Source organism: Hippichthys cyanospilos, chromosome 6, assembly GCF_059441005.1.
Source record: "Hippichthys cyanospilos isolate Australia breed blue-spotted pipefish chromosome 6, RoL_Hcya_1.0, whole genome shotgun sequence".
Classification (NCBI taxonomy): domain Eukaryota; kingdom Metazoa; phylum Chordata; class Actinopteri; order Syngnathiformes; family Syngnathidae; genus Hippichthys; species Hippichthys cyanospilos.
Genome location: NC_142374.1, coordinates 1,677,501 through 1,700,948, shown reverse-complemented (window position 1 = coordinate 1,700,948; position 23,448 = coordinate 1,677,501). Strand labels below are relative to the sequence as shown.

General features: G+C 38.6%; 1 protein-coding gene across 2 annotated transcripts in view; it reads right to left on the bottom strand.

Moving 5' to 3' along the window:
- pax6a (paired box 6a) overlaps positions 1-23,448 on the bottom strand; it is a 36,213-nt gene that overhangs the window by 9,047 nt on the left and 3,718 nt on the right. For both annotated transcript variants that reach the window (XM_088417216.1, XM_088417217.1), the window contains exons 3-8: positions 15,439-15,569; positions 13,971-14,186; positions 13,320-13,473; positions 9,585-9,743; positions 5,625-5,707; positions 1,757-1,907 (exon numbers count right to left, since the gene is read on the bottom strand). In XM_088417216.1, the coding sequence (XP_088273342.1) occupies positions 1,757-1,907; positions 5,625-5,707; positions 9,585-9,743; positions 13,320-13,473; positions 13,971-14,186; positions 15,439-15,569 (894 nt within the window). The remainder of the gene's footprint in view (positions 1-1,756; positions 1,908-5,624; positions 5,708-9,584; positions 9,744-13,319; positions 13,474-13,970; positions 14,187-15,438; positions 15,570-23,448) is intronic.

Genomic DNA, 23,448 nt, shown 5'->3' with positions numbered 1-23,448 from the left:
GAAACATGTTTTGTTATTTCTGGCTCAGCATTTTCTTGCTTCAGATCTTACTTCTCAGAAAGGACGCACCGTGTTTCTCATAGAAATGTGACCTCTGAAATTCATAATGTTACATGTGGTGTACTGCAGGTGTCAGCCCTATATTGTTTAGCATCTACATGCTCCTGCTTGGTTATATTTTTTCATGACATTTGTGTGGACAGCAAGAATTTCACTGAACAGGGAAACTTGCTTCAACACTGTGCACATTACAGTAAACACTTTGAATCTTGAATTACATATCGGTAAATACAACAATTGTTTCCATTGCTATGCTGATGATACTTCATTATATATGCCTTTAGAAATAACAAATCTATGCAATTTCTGTAACCTGGGGCCCTGCCTTTTCTTCCAATTTTAGGCTTCTCAATCCTAGTAAAGCAGATATGTTGAAAATTGGCCCTACTCTTCATTGGAAAGGACTACTCTGAGTCTTGATAGATGAACTATCACCCAAAGTGACTCAGTGAAAAATCTTGGCATATAATGCAACCCTCTCTCTTTACAAACACACAATAGGATCACTGCAAGGACTGCATTTTTCATCTTTGCAATACAATACTGTTAATCCATCTCCGAGTAATGCATAGACACGAATGCATTTGTTACAGTACATTCCGTCTTGAATACTGTAACATATCCCTTCCTCACATTCCCATGTTGAGCATCAAAAGTCTGCAGTCAGTTTAAAATGCTGCAGCAAAACTCCTGACGAGGATGAGAAAGTTCAATCGTATCACCCCAATACTAGCCAACTTACATTGGCTAGGGTATTGGCACATGATATCAAGTTCTTATGAATTACTTATAAAATCTTACATGGGTAATCACATACTTATCTGGTCGACTCCCAGTTAATGTATGCTCCATCCCGAAACCTTTGGTCACAAAGCAACAGTTTGTTCCAAGAGCCAAAAAGTGCTCCACAGTATTCTGGGCTTTTTCTTTCTGAGTGCCCGTAGAGGATTGTGCAGATACCTCAGTAGAAATGTTTAAAACCAGTCGAAGTCTCATTTTCATGCATTTAGTTGGCTGTCTGGCTTTGGCTTCCATTATTTTTTTTTCCTTGCACCCATCTCCTGGCTTGGAGGGGTCTATCTGCCAATGAATGAATCAAATGCTGGAGTGAGGACATGCGCTGACCAACCAGAAGGTGTTTTGAGGTGGGCCACCTCCACGGAGACGCTGCTGTGAAGAGGACCTGGGCCTAATTGTGAAGAAAACCTTACGCAAAGGCGTCTCCTGGCATTGTGTTATCGTCATAATGATCACTTCGTTTTTCCCAGGGAGTTTTAAGTATTGTATTGCCATTCCGGAAGCTTGGAGGAAGCGATTGTGAATTCAAGATCTCTGTGACCACATTTGAAAATGTTCTGACTAAAAGCGACAGTATAGAAGCAAATCTGACTTGAATATTAAGAACTGTTTTAGTTTGACTATGTTTGCCTTCAGCATTTAAACCTTCAGTGTATGTATTATTCTTTATAAAGAATGGAGGAATAAACACAATACTCCATGAGGAAACCCACACAAGTATATTAATAAACAAAGGCCCAAACCAAATGATCTAAGAAGTGACATGATAAAAAATATTAAGACTGTAAAAGCTAATTTTTCAAATGAGAAAAGGACGAACCAAAATGTTCAGATTAAAAGTCAGGAAACAGGTAGTCCACAAATCAAGAAAACTTAATCATACATTGTTTGTTAATACCTGGTGTAGCTGGTTTGGGTAAAGATGGATAAACACTAGTGTTAAAACTGCTGCTGATGCGAACATGGTTGGACGAGTTGGACACCTGACGACGTTGACTTCTCAGCTTTTCTTCTCTTCGCCACTTTGCTCTTCTGTTGGAAAACCAAACCTATAAATATCAAAAAATAGGACTTAGTTTAGTCCAACAACAAAATACTTTGTCTTCTCAAAAAATATGCACCACACAATCTAACTGTGTAGGGTCTCACAATAAAATCTCCTGATCTCGCACAAAAATCTACTATCTGATCTCATTTTAAATGGGCACCAAGTATTTGGAATAATTCAGTGTCAATGATCAATAGTTGCCCTCTACCATTTTCCTTTCTTGTCAACTGGATACAAATTGTGCTCCAGTGCTACAAGATCACCTCAGCTAATCTTAGAATACAATACAGAACCGGTATGTTGTTTTGGGTCATTCATACAATACTCCATGAGGAAACCCGCTCGATCGGCTGATCTGGTTGTTTTAGATCAGCTCATCTTCCATCTGCAGTGACCAGACTCGTTCTCCAATCAATTCTTGTACCAATAAAAAACAGCTACCCTATGACTTCCTCACTCATCACATGCTGACAGACCAAAATATTATTATAAAGCATTGCCCCACTAATCACTAGATACTTTCACACTAGCAACTGTTTACAGATTAGTCCAGCATAATTTCCACTTTTGAAAATGAGAGCTTTGCATTTCTACAGTAATAGCTCTCACCTCACTGACAAACAACTTGAAAATACTTGGTGACACCTAAAATCCACATGCCAGCAACTTCACATCAACACTTAACAGTTTAAAACTACAATGATGAATCACATTTCTTATAAATGTTCATGTATCGCCCCATTTCACTCAATGATTTTCCATATTGGATAGCAAGCTGATATAATTTCAGGCTATTTTATTCTATCTGGAAATTAGGGCTCGGTATTGGGTCTTAAAAGTGTATTGTGATTTATTATGATACAGCAAAGGTGTATTGCGATACGTATTGTGATATATTGTGCAATGTTTGGTAAAATAAAAACATAAAAAAATCTATGGCATATATATTCAAATGACTGAAAACAACTGAAGGAAATTATTAAAATAGACTAATTCTATTTATTCTTTTTCAGAAGCCACACATCATTGACATCTCTTAGCACACCTTATTTATCCCCCCCCCCAAAAAAAAGAAAAAAAAAAAGCATGGGACATTTTTTTTATTTCAGGCAGGCTCTTCACCGTGCAGACTTCCCAGCAGTTGGGAATACTCTTTCAAATGGCATGTTTGAAGTTTGATTAAAGGGAGTAATCAATCCTTGTATGTTCTGGTTGGTATTTGCTGTGTTCAGTGTTGGGCAAGTTACTTCAAAACTGTAATGCATTGTTTATTACTTATTACTGTCATTCCAAAGTAATGAGTTACATTAAATGATTACTGTATTTGAAATTTAATGCATTACACTACTATTGCATTACTTTTATATTACTCTCGCCGACATAACTGGAAATATAAATTTGCCATTCTAAATGTACCTGATTACGCTCATTACACTACAATGGAAGGTTGGCTTAAGTTTATTTTAATACCTTTATTGTTTAGCTTCACAGCATAGTTATGCATTGTTTATGCTTTCAAAAAAATGTTAGTGCATTCCACAATTTCAATGTTAATATTCAAATTCAAGTTCAATCGACTAGGTAGGGCCAGATGTTTCAAAAATAGATGGTAATGTTAGCAGCAAGCTTACGTCATCGTTATTGCGTTTCACGTACTGTGTAACGTGAATTTTTGTATGCTTCATCTTGATACACATTGATAAACATTGGCCACAACAATTGTGTAATAATACTGTATGTATAATATTTAGTAAAATTCCTTTAACATCACAATGTTCTATCACTTGTAAACTATTTGCAGAACAGGTCTGCAGACTACTCATGTGATACTTAGGGACTACTCGGTGCCCGCGGGCACCACGTTGGTGACCCCTGTATTACAATATTGATAACTGGCTCACGTTTCATGCTTTGCACATATAATTTAAAGTAGCTGCTCAGTCATTTGTTATAAATGCACTGAGAAATATTCATGTTTCATTTGGGCAACACAACACAAGTTATATTTTGGTAATGCAATGTACTTTGAAATGACAATGAATCTTGTTTTTAAAAATTTCTTTCAACTTATTTTATACTCTAATAGCTAGACAATAAATAGCTAGTTCATGGTAGCAATTTTTCACATTTTGTTTGGGGGGGGGGGGGGGGGTTCCTTAAAAATCTAAATTTAGTAAATGTACCAAAAAAAAAAAAGACAGTTTGTTGTTATTCTGTATTGCAAAGTAGACTGAAGCTTTTTTGGTTCTTTGCACATCTACAGAGTGAAATCATTTTTGATAGAATCAAATCAAATCATCCATTGATCCATCTTCTAGAGCCACTTATCCTCACAGGGGTCACAGGCTTGCTGGCGCCTATCCCACCTGGCTTTGGGCAGTAGATGGGGGATACCCTGAACTGAGTGCCAACCAATTGCAGGGCACACAGAGAAGAACAACCATTCACGCACCCGATCACACCCAAGGACAATATAGAATGTCTAATACACTTGCCATGCATGTTTTTGGCTTGTGGGAGGAAGACAGACTACCCGGAGAGAACCCACGCCGGCTCAAGAAGAACATGCAAATTCCACACAGGAAGGCCAGAGTGAGGTGGTTTTGAACTCGGGTCCCTTTATCTGTGAGGTGGATATGCTATTCACTGCGCCACTGAGCCACCCCAAATCGAATATTTTTTAATTAAAATGCATTTTGAATCGAAAATCAGTTCTGATTTGAATTAGGGATTCGAAATTCACAGATTATCACCCCTAGTTTTTTGACACCGATATATTAATCATCATCCATCTACTATTTTATTCAGGAAAACTTGACCATTTACGAATGTTTTTTTTTTCTAAAAATTTTGTCCGCCATGTTAGTTTTGATCTTGTGGGGGGGGGGGGGGGGGGGGGGGGGGGGGGCTTTGCTTTGCAACTTAGTTTTGTTTTGGTTCAGAAATGCCACTAGATGTACGACACTAGTCGGTAGTCAAAGGGGGAGGAAGTCATTCTAAATAAGCTGTACTTATTATACAAATAAACTGTACATACAACTATCATCCAACTAATTCCTACTAACATCCAACGAAATAATCTTTGGTTCTCTGCGCTGTGAGCAACATGGTGCTCACGGTGCTCTTCTGAAATCAATGACATTCACACTGTTTTGTTTGGGACTGTCAGTTCAAACGGTGAGTTCAGAGTATTAAAAACAGACCACTCAAGCAATGACTGACATTATTTTCTCTTGACTGATATTCATTTTTTTTGCAGTTTTTTTTTTTTTGTACAAGGCAGTTGTTGAAATATGTTAACTCAATGTATTGTATTATGATTGTTTATTAATTTGTTATTTATATTAAAATTTTGTGTTTCAAAAATTTGTTGATGGGAACTGATTCACTGAACCTCACTGTATCATATCACTTTCTGATTTTCCCATGTCGACCATCAAAAGTGTGCAGTCAGTTCAAAATGCAGCAGCAAGACTCCTAACGAGGATGAGAAAGTTCAATCATGTTAACCCAAAATTAAGCAACTTACATTGGCTTGGGTATTGGCACAATATCTGAACCTTCAAAAAAAGGCACAATGTGTATCCTAGTAAAACTGAGACAATGACATTCTGTGTTATGACAATATAGGGTCATAGACAGTATTCACTGCATATAACAGTATTCACGTATTCACACTCATTTACAAATGTAAAAACACTATTAGGAAAAAACAAACCTGTATTCGTGCCTCAGGTAGGTCTATTTTGTTGGCAAGACGTTCTCGGGCGAACACATCTGGATAGTGAGTTCGCTCAAATTCTGAAAACAATAACAAAAAAAACAAAAATGTTCATTCTACATTAGTTTTGCTCTTGGAATTTTAAAGGTAGTGTCAGGTTTTTCTCTTAGCTAATCTTAATAAACTAGCCAAAACCTTTTTTCTGTATCTTTTTATATAACATAAAAACTAGCAAATGTACTAGTTTTTCAGAATTCATTAATCAGCTCAATGCTAAAATATAATTTAAAAAAAATTATAAATTGTTGAGTGATGCTCTCTAATTTGCAACAATCTTGTCATGTGAGGTTGGGGTTTGTTGTTTTCTTTGGATTGTGTGGGTTTTGTTCATTTTCCTAAGTCCATGTTTGTTTCCCTTGAATCTGCTTTTGCTGCCTGTGTCTCATTAGCCTGATCTTATCCACCTGCCTGTTTACCTGCCCTCCTTGTGTCATCTATTCAGCTTCCCCTGCCTTTTGTCTCTCCCCAGCTGCGTCGTGTCTTCTTGTTTAGTGTGTAGTCTATTTAAGTTCCCAGATTGCGTTTAATTCTTGTCGGGTCATTGTTTATTTTCTGGGCTGCCTGGTCCTTGTAGTTATCATTCCCTCCCTGCTGCCTTGCCCGAGCTGAATTGCTGTCACTCTGCTCCTGGTCTTTCACACGCTCCTCACCAACATGCCTCGTGAACATGACAAATCTATGTTTTTATTTTTATGAACACTTGGGCACGTTATTTTTGTTCAAATGTTTAGGTAATCATGCAATGTCATTATGCTGATGTGAGCCACCTGCGTGTGGGCATGTCTAATTAAAACCCCATGGAGTAGCGGGCAGTTGACGCTGGTGGTGTGAAAGAGAAGTCAAGTCTTCAAGTCTGTTGTTTTGCTACTATTTCCCTCATCTTTTTGCCCGTAATTTGAACAGTTTGTCACTTAAAATTAAATGTCAACAACAATAATAATAATAATAATAAAAATAATAATACAGTGGGCCCCCAGTTTACAAGATTAATCTGTTCCGCGGTTGGGGTTGTAACACAAATTCACCGTATGGAGGGCAATACAAACCTATGTTGATTAGCTAACGTGTGTAAAACCCCAGGTAAAAACAGAAAAATTGTATATACATATTAAAAATTGGTACCAAAATAGTATCGTAAGTACTAGGTATACATTATATACATGTATACAATTAAATAATATCATATATAAAAGAGATATAGAGGGTTTAGCTTGTTAGGAGCTTGTTATTTTCTTGATCTGTTGGTTTTTGGTTATGGGTTTATTTAGGGGGGTTCTGTTCTTTTCAGTTTGCATAGTTCCTGTTTCTGTTCAGCTAGTGTCACCCCACGTTAGTTTTGATTTGGTCCACCTGTCTGCGTTTACCTGCCCCTCGTGTGTCCACCAATCCGCTTCCCCTGCCTATTGTTTCATTCCCAGCTGCCGCGCATCCGTCATTAGTGTGTGCGTGTGTTTGTGTGTGTGCGTGTGCGTGTGTGTGTGTGTGTGTGTGTGTGTGTGTGTGCGACCAATAGCAGATCAGCATTTTAATGACGTAAATGTAGTGATGTATGACTGCGTTTGACTTCTTGATGCACCCTCCTCTCCAGCACCTCAGACCTCGCTGAGGAAGCTGAGGAGTGTGATCCCTCTACAGTTGTGACACACACTCTGGTCCCCCTTCATAAAAAGAGAGACCACCACCTTGGTCTGCCAACCCAGGGGAACTGTCCTCAATGACCATATGTCATTGCAGAGGCGTGTCATCCAGGACAGTCCTACAACATCCAGAGCATTTAGGAACTCTGGACAGATATTATCCACTAAGATCTTTGCCACCAAGGAGTTTTGTGACTTCAGCCCTGGAGATAGGAGAGCCCATCTCAGAGTTTTCAGTCCTCAAGGAAAAACGTGTCAGTGGAATTGAGGTCATCAAAGTATTCTAGCCAGCAGGTCTTACTATCCCGAGTTTATGTCAGCAGCACCCATCTCCACTGTACAAAGTGTTAATGGTGCACTGCTCCCCTCTCCTGAGATGTCAGGTAATAGACCAGAATTTTCTCGAAGCCATCATGAAATTGTTTTCTATGGTCGAGGCCCACAGGCGAAAAAGGCTGGATATGACTCCTTCACTTGAAGGCATCGTGGATTGTCGCCACGACAGGCACAGACCTCCTTATGGCTACAACTCTGGTCATCTGCCTTGTGAATGATCCATGCAATTTCCCCCGCCTGCCCCGGGACATGGGAGGAATTCTGTTGGAGGTGGGAGTTGAAACTCCTTCTGACAGGGGACTCTGCCAGACGTTCCCAGCAGACCCTCACGATACTTTTGGGTCTGCCAGGTCTAGCCAGAATCCTCCCCCACTACTCAAGACTCAAAAGAGGTTTTTTGTTTGTTTGTTTTTTTGTCATATACATAGTAATACCACACAATGAAATTCTTATTCTGTTCACTTCCCGAAGGAGACAACATTTCATAAACGTGCCAATAATAGAGTAGTCCAAAAAAAAAAGAAGTGATGATCAGTTGACAACTCTAGCCCTCCTACACCTGAGTGTCCAAAACATGCAACTGCATATTCAATGACATGACCTCAAAGTCTATCATTAAACTGTGGTCCATGGTATCTTTGTGCCAAGTGCACATATGGACACCCTTGTGTTTGAACATGGTGTTCATTATGGACCATCAGTGACAAGCACAGAAGTCCAAAAACAAAGCACCGCTCGGGTTCAGATTGGGAGGCCTTCCCTCCCAATTACGCTCCTCCAATGTTCACTGTCATTGCCCACGTGAGCATTGAAATCCCTCAGCAGAATGAGGGAGTCCCCAGGGGGAACACTCTCCAACACACCCTACAAGGACACCAAAAAGTGTGGGTACTCTGAACTGTTGTTTTGGTGTAAACCATAGTCAAACCATAGTCAGGACCCGTCCCCCCACCCATGGAGGGAGGCTACCCTCTCATTCACTGGGGTGAACCCCAATGTACAGGCGCTGAGCTGGGGAGCAATAAATATACCCAGATCTGCTTTGCACCTCCCATTGCAGGCAACTCTGGAGTTGAAGAGAGTCCAACCATTCTCAAGAGGACTGATACCTGAGCCTGACTATATCCAGTCATAAGTTTTCCACCCCACATACCAACTCAGGCTCCTTCGCTACCAGGGAGGTGATATTCCATGTCCCAAGAGCTAGCTTCTGCAGCCGGGGATCGGAGCACCAAGGTCCCCGCCTCTGACTGCCGCCCAGGTCACACTGCATCCGACTCCTATGGCCCTTCCCACAGGTGGTGAGCCCATGGGAATGGAAACTCATGTTACAGCTTCGGTCTGAGACTCGAGACCCATGGGTGCATGATTGGCCACCAAGCGCTTGCCAGTGAGCCCCACCTCCAGGCCTGGATCCAGAGGGGGGCCCTGGTGACATATTTCCAGGCAAATAAAAACGCAATCCAATAATATCATTCATCATTCAGGGTCTATTTTAATGGTTACTTTATAGTCTGGTTCCTCAACAAGGACCTGTTTTCGGGGGGCAACCCTGCCAGGTCCATACATCACCAGACAACTTAACTCCCAGTATCATTGGGAAACGCAAACCCCTGCGCCAAGATAAGATGATTGCCCACAGAGGGGATCATAATCACAAATGTTTATCATGTGAAATCATTGTTATTGACTTCAGTCATGATCAGATTTTCTCATTCCAACTGGGTATAAAAGCATTAATTCAATTTTAATAGTCTCTTTAAAGGAATATTTTAAAAAAATAGTAGTATAAAATGACAATGTGAGTGTTTTCATAAAAACACTTTGTGTCGCTATAAGTCATTCAATGTATCAAGTTTAATAAATAACACAACTTGATAAATGCATTTAAAGCGTAAAAATTGCTGCATAAATAGATGCACACCTTTCTCGAGGGCTTCTATCTGGTCTTGGGTGAATGATGTTCTGTTTCTCTGCAATTTCCTCTTCAGCTGAAGCCTCATTTGTGTCTCCTCTGCATCTTCACTGTTGGAACTACCTAATATTGTGTTTTCAGCTCCTTCTGCTTGTGAACACAAATTTTCTGGAAACAAGAAAATCAATTATGTTCAACTTTCCGTGAGTACTTTGCTGCATATTTCGGAAAAGGTGCACATTTGCTATATAGATTGTTATAATTACTAGGATAAAACATCCAAGATAGTGAGGAATAAGAGTAGTTCATTTGATCACCAAAATATGATTTCTAAATAGATTGGAACTTGACTGCAGGTCCACATGGAACCCATGTCGTGGTTGTGGTCAAAGCCTAATTATTCATTATTCCCAGTTGACGCAGAATGCTAAAGAGAATAAAGTCATTGCTCAGTGTCACAGTCAGTCAGGCAGAAACAGACACAAATGGCGCAAGACACCACTTCTTTTGTCCTCACCACACACACATGAACACAATGGCACAGACATACTACATAGACTGATGACTTTATCCCACTGTTCAAATCCCAAAGTGCCACTACAAGAGGAGGAGTCGCAGGTTACGAGCATGCTCCCACAGCAATTTGGCCTTCTTTGGAGGAAGCAAAGGAGCTCAAACAATTCAAGCTCCAACATGTCTGTTTTGTGTGTGCGTGCGTGCGTGCGTGCGTGCGTGCGTGTATGTGTGTGTGCAAATGTGTGTGTGTGTGTGTATATATATATATATATATATATATATATATATATATATATATATATATATATATATATATATATATATATATATATATATATATACTGATCTGAATTTTAAACATCTCTGTGCTCGTACAACATTAAAAACATTCTGTATTACAATATGTGGAGTGAAACTGTGGAACAGACTGATGATGGGAGGCTGAAGCAATGTCCAAGCAAGTTCAAGCAGCGATACAAACACATAATATTCAAAAGGTATAGTGAAGAAGAAGTGTGTGACAACCATTAGTGTTCTCATATATTGTCTGTCTACTTGTTTATTTATGTATGTATGTATTTATTTTTGCTCCTTATTTTGGGACCATTCGTATTATAAGTATGTCATTAAAAAAAAAAAACAGGACACACAAGAAAGATATATTAACTATTAAGTGGAGAAGGGGTAGGATTAAATAAACTTATGTTTCCTCCTACTCCTTTTCGAACATGATAAGCCAGTGATGTTTCAACTGTTTTCATTGTTCATTTGTTTGTTTGTTTTTGTTTTGTTTTGTATAACCGCATATTCGAAATAAAGCATTCATTCATTCATATAAAAATGAGGATAGCACTTTCTGTTATAAACTTTAATAATAGAAGACTATAAAAATATAACTAAAATTTAAAAGATGTTTAAGTAAAATATACAAGTTCTAAATGATAACTGTCAGAAATGTGGCTTGACAATGAAAAAGCAGAAGAAATCGAAGGTGATGAACTCTTCACAAGGAACAGTATGAAGAAGAAGGAAGGTGGGGGTCACCATATAAACGGATACATCTCAGGGATGTACGGAGTTTGAGAGTTTGACAATTTTTCTCAATTGATAATATGATGGAATGTTAACAGGTGAAATACAGATTCCAAAAAAAAATCACAAAGTCATTTTAAGATGCATCTACAGCGTTGAATAGCATAATCTTGCTTGTTATGTTTGATGATAAACTCACAGATATGCCTCATTTCTAGTGATGAAATGAACTAACAAAAAAAATGTGAATAGTTTGGCGGACTTTAATATTGATTTGTTGAATACAAATGGCCACACCAAATCAAGTGATTTCATTACTATATATGATTTATTTATATTTAATAGGTAAATAATCTAGACACCAGAAACAAGAATAAGAACTCAACGTATCATCGGTACTTTAAAAATTTTGATAAAACAAAATTGGTCCAAGGTTTACTTAAATGACAACCTTAATCTTGCATTCCAAGAATTTTTGTTAATCATAATTTTAATATACGATAGACATTGTCCATGAAGAACCGTAACAAGGAAACACCAATGCCCATATAAGGCATGGATGACACAAGGGATAGAAAATGCAAAACGCAAAAAGAATGAAAATATTCATGAAAACAATCTAAAATAATAAAAACCAATAACTTAATTTTTAGAGAGGGGCTGCTCTGCGAAGGCTCTGCGCAATTGCAACTGGCTGCATTGACACCAAGATGGTGCAGACTGCCTCTAGCCTACCTGCATCCAACCGCATCTGTCTGTCTTTCAAATTTCCAAATTACAGTCTCATTTTCGCTCTGATCATCAGACTTGTGCCTGAGCACAGAAACCAGTTCTTTAGTCTGTGTATAAGCTCCAAAAAAGAAATATATGAACGATCAAACGTTCAGAATATGCTGAACCAACCAATCCATCTATTATCTCCAAAAACCATTCTGGTATTCTACCAATCATTAGACCTGAACGTTTGGTGAATTAAAGCTAATGGATAGATTTAAATTTAATTTATTTACTCATTCTTGCTTTGATTGAGTTATATTACAAAATTGGCCAAATCTAAGACGCACCTATGTATAAGACACACCCTTAATTTTGGGACATTGTGAGTGGTCAGTGAACGCCTTGCCAATGTAACTTTGAAGGCGCTAAAAGCACTTGTTTTTCCTTTTTCTCGTGAGGTAGCTACTGTTCATTTTACCCTAAATACCTTAAAACTTAAGGTATAAGTTGTACATCATTCAAGTTTCACCAGGTTTATGATTGTGTGTATATGCCAAAAGACTGCATTTAATAAACGAGTCAAATGGAGTATCATTCTGTGTTGTCTAACCGATGCACACAGCCCTGTGTGTCACTCATAATTGAATCAATTGGAGATATATCTTTTACTTGAGACCTCATAACTTTTACATGAGTAAAAGTATGCAACAAATGAGTAAAGTTATGATGTAATATTTTTAGTAATATTCTGTGTGTGAACAAGGATGGACTTGGACGGTGGTTTAGTCTGCTCGCTTCTTTTATTGAACATAATGCCTAACAGCCTCAGCTAACACAAGCAACAGTCACAAACGACGTCCACCCTCTAACTCCTCCCGTTATGGTAATTATGGTAAGTCAGAAAATGGCTGATGTAAAAATGTACACCTGCATGTCAAAACTCAGCTGATGTGGCTGACAATTCAATCCTTCTGGAATAGTGTGGAATAAAAAAAAATCTAACTTCTAAGTTAGTTATTCGCATCTTATTTGGGAATTACAGTAACCAAGCACACATGTCACCTATGTTTGGGGCAGAAAGTGATCTTCAAGTGCCCACTTCGAAGTTGCATTTGCTAATAAATGTACTTTGCATACTTCAACCACGTGCATGGATTCCAGCAAATGAATGTCCCTATCATTATCAAGGCCAATTTTAGAGGGAATGTGAGGAGCTGCTTCTACTGGTGGTGCATCAAGTTGTGTCTAGCTTTGTACACCTGTAAAAATACTAAAACAAAGGCGAGCCTTATGCAGTTCACAGAAACAGACCACTTCAAGGTGACAATATAGTTACAATGTTTTCCTGATTTCAATGGTCTTTGATACAATCTTTCCTGTCTTTCTATAAATGTTGTACCTACAGTATCACAAATGTTTACTCCCACTTGAGTAATTGTATAGTGTCACTTTAATGAGCAGAGGGAGCCAGTTTCTTACCTGTGACCGTAAGTGTTGATCCAGGGTACCACCCGTTGTGCCCTGCCCAAGCGGCTTGTCCATCGTGTATCTTTAACTTTTCATACACACCCTCATTTACAACTTGCTGCTTATCACTGGCCAGGTTCCTGAGTACTCGATTTATTGAGGAAACCTGATGAGGAAAAAAAAAGGCTCACATTCATAATCCCAAGAATTTAGCTGAATAAGTTACATACCTGGCTCAATCAACAGAACCTGAAGCCATAATTTTGTGCTGATATATATATATATATATATATATATATATATATATATATATATATATATATATATATATATATATATATATATATATATATATATATATATATATATATATATATTAAAGATTAAATTGAAGATTAAGTATACTTCATTTGCATCAATAGACTCACAAAGTGCCTTAAATATTAAAACAGTCACAGGCCTTCCTGACTCAACAATCTAGTAACACTACAGTGCCTGCCTAAACGCATGACTGTTTAACTGCTTTTTAAAAATGTATTCAAATAGGGCAGCTCAAATGGGAGGTAAATCACTTTTAATCCATATTAGTACAATAAGCATTAAATAAAATGATGCTTTATATACTATGTCTGCCATCAATCAAATGGAACAGTCAAACCTTACACTAGGTATATTGTCATTAGTGCAGGCTTCTTCTGCCAGCAGTCGGTCTCTGATCTCCCAGGCAAAGATAGATGGACACTCTCTCTTGTACAAAGCAATTTTGCCTACAACTTCTGGTGTAGCCACTCTGGGTTTACTTCCTCCAATTGCTCGAGGTCGAATAGAGCCTGTCTCATAATACCGGCCCAGGATCTTACTCACACAGCCATTAGAAACCTGGATAAGATACAAATACAACACATATGATGTTTGCAAAGTAAAATTGCATGATAACTGATCCCAAAACAATCTAAAAAGCCAATTTGTTGCCTGATAAGCAACAAACACTGGACTCTACAGACATTTGAAATAATATGACTATCAGATTCATTTGTTAGACATTTGTAAGAAACTATACACAGGAGAAAAGGCATTCTTTTCTAGCTCTGCATGAGAAGAACAAAGAAGGATTGCACTAGTACAATTCTACTGCACTCTAAAGCAGCTGCTCCAAACCCTCCCTTTTTATTGGATTCAGAAGGCTCTAAAACATGGCCGGAACCCAGTGTACTTGTCCTTGTGTGGACAAGTGATTGTGTTTGTGTGTGTATGATTAGTACATCTGTGGCAAAGCATTCTGTGTCACGGTTGGGCGAGGCAGGGAGGTAGGCAGCTGTTATAGTGGGGGTGATAGACCCAGATGCAGGAATTCTCAGAGATGTGAATGGCGAGTTGAAGTCCATGATTTATTTACGGGATCTCAGGCGGGGGAAAAGGGCAGAGTAGAAGGGGACCATAAGTACAGGCAGGCAGGTGAAAACGGGAACGAAACAAACAGGCAGGTTGGCATGGGTAGACGCAGGCTAAACTGAAATATGGGTGACATCAAACTATGAGCCGACAATGGCTGTAACAAAAACTCGACTTAAATTGACACACTAATTAGACAGACGTGGGACAGCTGGGAAAGGGACAATAGGCAGGGGAAGCGGATTGGTGGACTCATGAGGTAATCGCAGACAGGTGGACCAAAACAGAACGAACGCGGGGTGACATGAAAAGAACAGAAACAGGAACTATGCAACCATAAAAGAACAGAACCCCTGAAAATAAACCCACCACCCAAAATCCCACAGAGCATGACATTCTGTGTGTCAAGACATTCTGCAAGATATTTTGTAGATAACAAGTGAAGTGATGTCTGTCTGCATTTAAGCTTGAGCAGACTGCTCAGGACTATCCTGTCCTTCCCGCGACGACGTTCGGGACAGCAATCTTCTCACGGCAACCTTCTCATAGCAAACACTGTTTCATTGCATGCAGTGCATCTATTCTCATGACACAGATTTGATTGTAGCAAATGTATAACGAGTATTTTTACAAATATTCTGACAATGACGAAAATAGGAAATCATTTCAGTGGCACCTTTAAAACAAAATAAAATGCAACAGTAAATGGCAGGACGTTACCACCCTACCAAGAGCATACCTGCAAAATTCTGGATATGTCACATGGTCGAGCACCGCTGTGGGCCAGCTCTACTATCTTCTGCCTGGTGGAATCAGGCAAAGGTCTCCCATTCACAAAAACACCCCCAAGCTGATTTACTCCACTGTGACCTACACGGACACACACACATGCATGCACATGTACACACACACACACACACACACACACACACACACACACACACACACACACACACACATACACACGCACGCACACGCACGCACACACACGCACACACACACATACACGCAAAAGACTGTAATTAAAGGAGTAAAATACAATGACGATAACTTGTCTATCTACTGCAGGGGTGGCACACTCGTTTTAGCTCAGGGGCCACATGGAGGAAAATCTATCCTCAGGTAAACTCATGCTATATATTATGAAAACAATGTCAATTATATGTAGATTTTTGCCCTGTATGCCGGTCTGGTCCCATTTCCTGACAAATAGCAGGAGTCAACTAAATGTTGAAAAGCAAAAATAAATTAATTAATAAATATGAAGTAATATAGCAGTTTTCTTTTTGCATGCAATGAATTGATTTTTTTTTCTTTGTTCATATACAGTAATCCCTCGTTTATCGCGGGGGTTACGCTCCAAAAATAACACGCGCAAAGTGAAATCCATGAAGTAGCCAGCTTTATTTTTTCATTCTTTTACAATGCAATACTAAACTATAGAATAAACCCAAAAATCAAAACCTGTTTTAAAGCCCCAAATTTGTTTAAAAATCATTTTAATACAGTAATACAAAGTTGGAAACATTGTCAATTGCGTATTTCACAGTCCCAGCTATGCCTCTTCCTCCAGAACCCGCACATTGTTATGAGTAGTTGTCTAGCGCTTTCTTTTTCTGAGCAAGAAGATTTTTATAAACGGATATGCCCGGACATCGAATTAAAGTGAAGCCTCTTATATCATAACAATACACTTGAAATTTCAATTTGTTACAAAAGAAATCTGGGTAAAAGTCAGATTTCCAAAGCTGCGCATTTCTCCGTTGCTCTCTGTGTAGGCACACAAATGGGTGTTTGCCTTTGCTCTCGGCACGCCTACGAATCACGTGGATCGGCTCGCAGAACCCAAGCTGTCAATCAATGTGCTTACTAGCAGTTGGTGTGTGTGCTGAGCTGAGCGCGCACAGGAGAGACGAAAGCAAGCTTTTGGATCCTCTTTGTAATAAATTAACAAGTGAAAAAATAATACAGTACAGCGTTAATATTTTATTTCGAGACAACAGTAAAGTCCTTGAGCCAATCAGGATTCAGAGCACGATGCGCTGTAAAAAATATCCACGCTGTAAAAAATCCGTGAAGCAGCGAACCCGTGAAAGGAGAACCGCGATACAGCGAGGGATTAATGTAATACAAATTTTGAAGAGAACAAATAATTAAATGAACTAAAAGTAATTATACAAATAAACACAATGAAACTCTGGGTGTCCAACTTGCTTGTGTACTGTTTTTTTTACTTTTCTTTCAATAAAATAAGTGATTGGGCAGAATCATGACTAAGCGTGCATAGGCATTGCAGTATTATATGTAGATATACATGGGTTTTGTCGTATTCTTATTCTTTATTTATATTTCATCCTTCATTAAATCATTTTTTGGGACGGGTTAAACCTCCTTGCAGGCCAGATCCGGACCATGGTCCATAGGTTTGAAATCAGTGATCTGCAGTGATCACATCAATGATGACCAAACAAACACAAGTCATGGCTGTAGCTTAGAGCGAATAAAGCAAAGCATAGCCCATTGTTTCACTTTTTTTGTTACTTTTATTTACCTAACAACCGATTAAAAACTGCGAGGCCCTTTAAATAGATGCTATATAGTTTTACTGATGATACAGAATATTGGAGGGGAAAAAAAGAAAAATGTTTCCCAGAAAAGTTTTTATAAAAAAACGTAAATATACCTTTGCAAAAACACACGTTTCTGGGGTTGCATGTGGTTTTCTGGGGTAACATAAATCAAGGATATTTTAATACAAACGACTCTATACTCGGGCAAGTCTGGCTCGTAGTCTTGGTATTTAAGCAGAATACAGCATGGCATAGTTACAAGTAAGCAGTTGGCCGTTGTGGCCATGAACACAACTGATTTGCTTTGCAGACAAGTGAAACTCGCTGCTTATTCCCTTTAAAATCTGTGAACGAAAGGCATTTGAGTCAAAAAGGGCGGTGTGGCTCAGTGGTGGACTGGTAGTCTCCCAACCGAGAGGTTGTGGGCAACAATATTAATATAGTGATATATCGCAATTCAAAATGATGCAATATGCATATACAATATGCATATTGCGTCATTTTGAATGACAGCAATTATTTTCCAAAATATCGTGTGGAGAGAGAGAGAGAGAGAGAGATAGAGAGAGGGAGGAGAGAGAGAGAGAGAGAGAGAGAGAGAGAGAGAGAGAGACAGAGAGACAGAGAGAGAGAGACAGTGGAGGAGGCGCATTCTCAGCAGGAGAGGAAGTTGTTTCAATGCTGCAGTGTGTTGTTTTTAAATGTAATAAAAGTGATGGTTAATTGGAGCCTGCCTCCCCGCTGACAATTTTGTTGGCTGTGGGCTCCAATTTGAGCCAATGTGTGAGGGCCGTCTACCCCGGGGGGCAACTCCGGCCCTGGAAGAGGGACGAACAACAATACATTACCTTTCAATAAACTGCCGGCAGCAGAGAAGGGAAAACAGCAGAAAAAGAAAACTCTAATGTTCAAGTTGTCCGCAGTAAGCCCTTGTCTGTGTTCCTGAGAAGTGCAATGATATCCGAAAACTTCTTTCTAGTGCAGTTTGATTACATTGTTTGTTACATTTCCGCTCGGAATGAAAATTAGGCTCTTATACTGCCCACTTGCACAACTCGGAGCTGTTCTATGGCCTGGAAAGATGGTTTATAAAATGCATTAAAGATAATGATAATACAAAAGAACAAATTATATCTGGGCGGCTCGGTGGTGCAGTGACTAGCACGTTTGCCTCAAAGTTCAAGGGACCTGAGTTCAAATCCACCAGGCTCCGTCCTTCCTGTGTAGAGATTGCATGTTGTCCCCGAGCCCGCGTGGGTGCTCTCCGGGCACTCTGGCTTCCTCCCACTCCCCAAAAACACGAATAGCAGGTGAATTGGACATACTGTACTAAATTGTCCTTAGGTGTGATTGGGAGCATGAATAATTGTTAGTCTCTGTGTGCCCTGTGATTGGCTGGCAACCAGCTCAGGGTGTTCCCCACCTACTGCCCGAAGCCAGCTGAGATAGGCACCAGCAAGCCTGCAACCCTTGTGAGGATAAGCGACTCTCGAAAATGGACGGATGGATGAATGAAATTTGTTCTGTGATGACTCAGGGTGTTTAATGCATATTGTTGTTATATTTGTGAATGAAATCAAATTCACCAAACTTGTGTAATGCAACCTATAGCCAGGGATAAACCTAACTGGTACATAGGCGCGAAAAAATATCATTGACGCGTAACGTTGCATGCTTCACTTTGGGCATATCAAACCCTACCTGATTTCCATCCATGACAACAACCAATTCTTAAACCATTTTTTTATTTACTGAAAAATGCCTCTGAGATGTGCCACATTTAAATTGTGCAAGATATACCAATCATGTCCTCAACTAGCTGACAAAACCGCTGCATTTCATACAGGGTCATCCTTTATTTGACAAGTCTGAAAAGAGCATGTGTATATGGCCCAAGTTATGTGTACCAAACCAGCTGATTGAGAATCTTTAGCCAATCACCCTTTTGCTTCGTGGGTAGACAAACTGCAGGAACAACGCAAGCTGTAATAGATTACTCCATGCCTTTCATAAGTTCGCACATTCCATGTCTTCCTATTCTGAGGATATTTGTTTGTTTTCTGAAGTGGCTTGGACTGGGTGTCTGGGCTGCATGTCACGCTCGTGGATGGAGAATTTACCTTGGACTTCCTTTGCCAAAAATAACAGGGTTCAGAACGAACTTTTTGAGGATGCAGGCTGGCTATGCGCATAAACAGAATGCGTGCTGCTAATGTGGGAGAAACACTGAAAAGGACATTAAGGAAAACTGATTTTAATGAAGAAATTGTTACACCAAACACTATTTCCCATGAAAAAGAATTACGAGTTCAGTCCATTGTCAGCCGCCGAATTGTCTGGCACATTGGGGCATGTACGTACAAGGACACTTTGTCAATGCACCTAAACCAGCATGCCATAGAGTTACCGACCAAATTTCCAAATGAAGCTTTCACTGGCATGAAATTTAAACTATTTAAGTTTTTATGTTCCAACACAACATCAACTGTTGCTGAATATACAGCCCTTTTTACTCATAGGTTTTTTATTTTTCAATAATCAAAGAAAGGAAGGAAACATCTCCCAATCTTGCAACACACACGCACATACACACACACACACACACACACACACAAACAAACACACACTGTTCTGGTGAATATACCATCCATTTTTTGTTTAATTCTGGTCCAAAACTGGAAGGGAAAATTAAATTCAGGATGAAGCTTTCTTTGTCTCTCTGTCTCTCACTCGACAGTGCAGTGAGGAATTGCGCTGTGACACTTGCCATGATAAGTAGGGATTTACAGTACAATTAATCTACTTTCTGTTAATAGCTTAGTGGGGGAAAGCATATTGCAGATTTACGGATCTCTTCATAAGGCATTAATATATTACACACCATCAACCAGAACACACACAAACTATACATATATTGTACTGTAGTAAACATGTGCATCTGTCAAATGAGGCTTGAGAAAAGCTCTATGTATACTTAATTGAACAGCCCCAACCATCCATTCAGATCTATACTATATAGATAGATAGATAGATAGATAGATAGATAGATAGATAGATAGATAGATAGATAGATAGATAGATAGATAGACAGATCCATCCATCTATGTACTATATATATATATATATATATATATATATATATATATATATATATATATATATATATATATATATATATATATGGATGAATGGATCTATCTATCTATACAGTCATAACGAACATAATCAAAGCCTGGAAACATTTAAAATGTTAAGTTTTTATACAGTTTAGCAAATTATGTATAGATAAGATTATCAAAATAATTGTGTAAATATTTATTTTAAACATTGGGTTAGCGCAGTCGTTCTCAAATTATGGGGAGGGCCCCTTGGGGGGGCTCTTGGCGATGCCGGCGCTTGGGGGTGGGGTGGGGTGGGGGGTGGGGGGGATAACCCCAGGGAAAATGCTTTGTTTTTGCAATGTGAAGTATAATTGCAATAAAATATAAACTGCCTTTTTTTTTAAACGCAGATTAACAAATTAAGATGTGTAATTAATTAATCAAATTAATGTCTTTTGAGAAAACCCTCAACTATATTTTTTATTTATTTCCAAGATACACTGTGTTATTGTGGCAGATCAAACAATACAACAATAAAACTGTGGTTTCAGTAATTAATTTTCTATAACAGATATTGAGAGATACAGTACATAGAGAGATACATAACATTTCATTCTCTTCTGCATACAGACTAGTCCCAATTTAGTGCAGGTTACTTTTAGTTTCAAACACCAGGAGAAAATATGTTTTTTTTTGTTAATGCTCAAATAATTTGAGAAAAAACATCTTTCATCTGGTCTGTTGCAGAATCAAACGTGAGGTGTTCTAGAGTTTAGCTCGAGCAAGAACTATGCTATGGCTCGTAACATTAGTGCCTTTGTTGCTATCATTAGTTATGGCTTCATTCGTAGGTGCGCGCTTTGCATTTATGTAGTTTTGTAAACTCCAGATGCTCCCTTGAAAGCTCCTTCTTATGAAGAACCAAATTTACTGTTCCTCTGACCAATAAGTCTCACAAGCTCTTCCATTTTCATGTGTTCCTTCTGCTCCTGAAATTGTCGTCCTGCACACACCAGCAGCCGATCAGATCAGACCAAATACAATGAAAGCAAATCAGTGTCCACTTCAGGATTCAATTGACCTTTATTTTACTACCCCTAACAACTCAACCACAAGAAGCATTAAATCAGATCAAAGTTCAGATAGATAGAGTTAAAGATTAATAATGAGATTAATGCAATGTTTAAAATTATGTGTTAACTGTGGCTGTGATTAATTGATCACAATTAATCTGTTAACTCTTTCAGTGCCATGGACAAGACTTCCATCTATCCTATTACGAGCCTACCCCAGCTGGTTTCGGGCAATAGGCGGGAGACACCCTGAACTGGTTTCCAGTCAATCACAGGGCACACAGAGACAAACAAGCATTCACACACCCTAGCACACGTAAGGACAATTTACTATGTCCAATGTGCCTGATATGCATGTTTTTGGAATATGGGGGGAAGCTGGAGTGTCTGGACACAATACAAGCAGGCTCGGGGAGAATATGCAAACTCCACACAGGAAGGCCGGAGCGAGGTGAATTTGAACTCAGGGCCCTTGAACTGTCAGGCGAACGTGCTATTCACTACACCACCAAGCCGCTCTAGATGTCATGTAAAATACTTAGGCTGTGTGCCAGTGATAAGAATTTGTATCACTTATGTTTTTTTTTTAATCTGGTTGAAATCTTTTTTTTAATCTGGTTTTTAATTTTGGTTTTACCTAAAACTTAATAGACTCTTTATTTGAGACACTAAAAGACTTTCTTAACTGTGACCCAGAATCGTTGCTTGACGAGTTTGAAGTGGGGCATTTCTCACAGCTTAATCGTTGCATGCTGCCTCAAACACGATATTTACACTGTGTTTTAGGTTTGATCATCTTGCAGCACAAATCTTAATCACAGTATCATTTCCCAGAGGAGCAGCCCTTTTTGCTTAGTGACAAACAATTAATAGACAAACATATGGCGTCAATTTGCCTGTGCTCCCGTTGGAAATCTATCAATAACACCCCCCCCCACCCGCCCCTCCAAAAAAAACCCACCCATTCAAAAACATATGGGTGAGTGCTCACACACACACATGCATGTAAACCAGGCTGCACACTGACCAAATCAGCCCAAGCCCTTGGGATTGCAGCAGGTTTCACTTTGAATCACGTCATTGAAGTTGAACGGCAATTTGTATTCATTCTTCTTAAAACATGATTAGTAATTATTCTCAGTGGGTATATTTGAGATGCTGTTTTTCTATCTATCTATCTATCTATCTATCTATCTATCTATCTATCTATCTATCTATCTATCTATCTATCTATCTATCTATCTATCTATCTATCTATCTATCTATCTATCTATCTATCTATCTCTTGCTCTCTGTCTTTACATATACTGTATAGATAGCCGTTGCTCAATCTGTCAGAGATTTCCCGTCAAGTAATACTGAGGTCTCTGATAGATAGATAGATAGATAGATAGATAGATAGATAGATAGATAGATAGATAGATAGATAGATAGATAGATAGATAGATAGATAGATAGATAGATAGATAGATAGATAGATAGATAGATAGATAGATAGATAGATAGATAGATAGATAGATAGATAGATAGAAACTATAAGGTAGTAAATAATGCTAGAAACTATGAGATCATTTTGATCAATTTGGCCATGACACCACGAGCACAAATGTTGGGTATTTTAAGTTTTTACAATTGTATTACCTTCTTAAGTTTCAACTCTTAAAACGTGAAGCAAAATGTAATACAGATCAGTTTCATTGTTCAAATTCACCGCTTTACTTAAACCTCAAATTGCACTATATCCCCACTGTGTTTTACTTGCTACATCAAAGATCAGTTGTGATACAAATGATCACAAATATGAGTATTTTCCTATTTTATATGTTTATAAATGCAGTAAGTGCATTATGTAATCACTGTGTACAGTTTATCTTTGTAAGCTATTTGTTTTTATTTTGCTTTAATTTTTACTCAGTCATAAGTTGTTTGTGTTTTTTTACTCTGCTTATTATAGTCAGGCCAGCATTGTAAATGTTAACTTTTCTCAATTACTTCCCCGGAATAA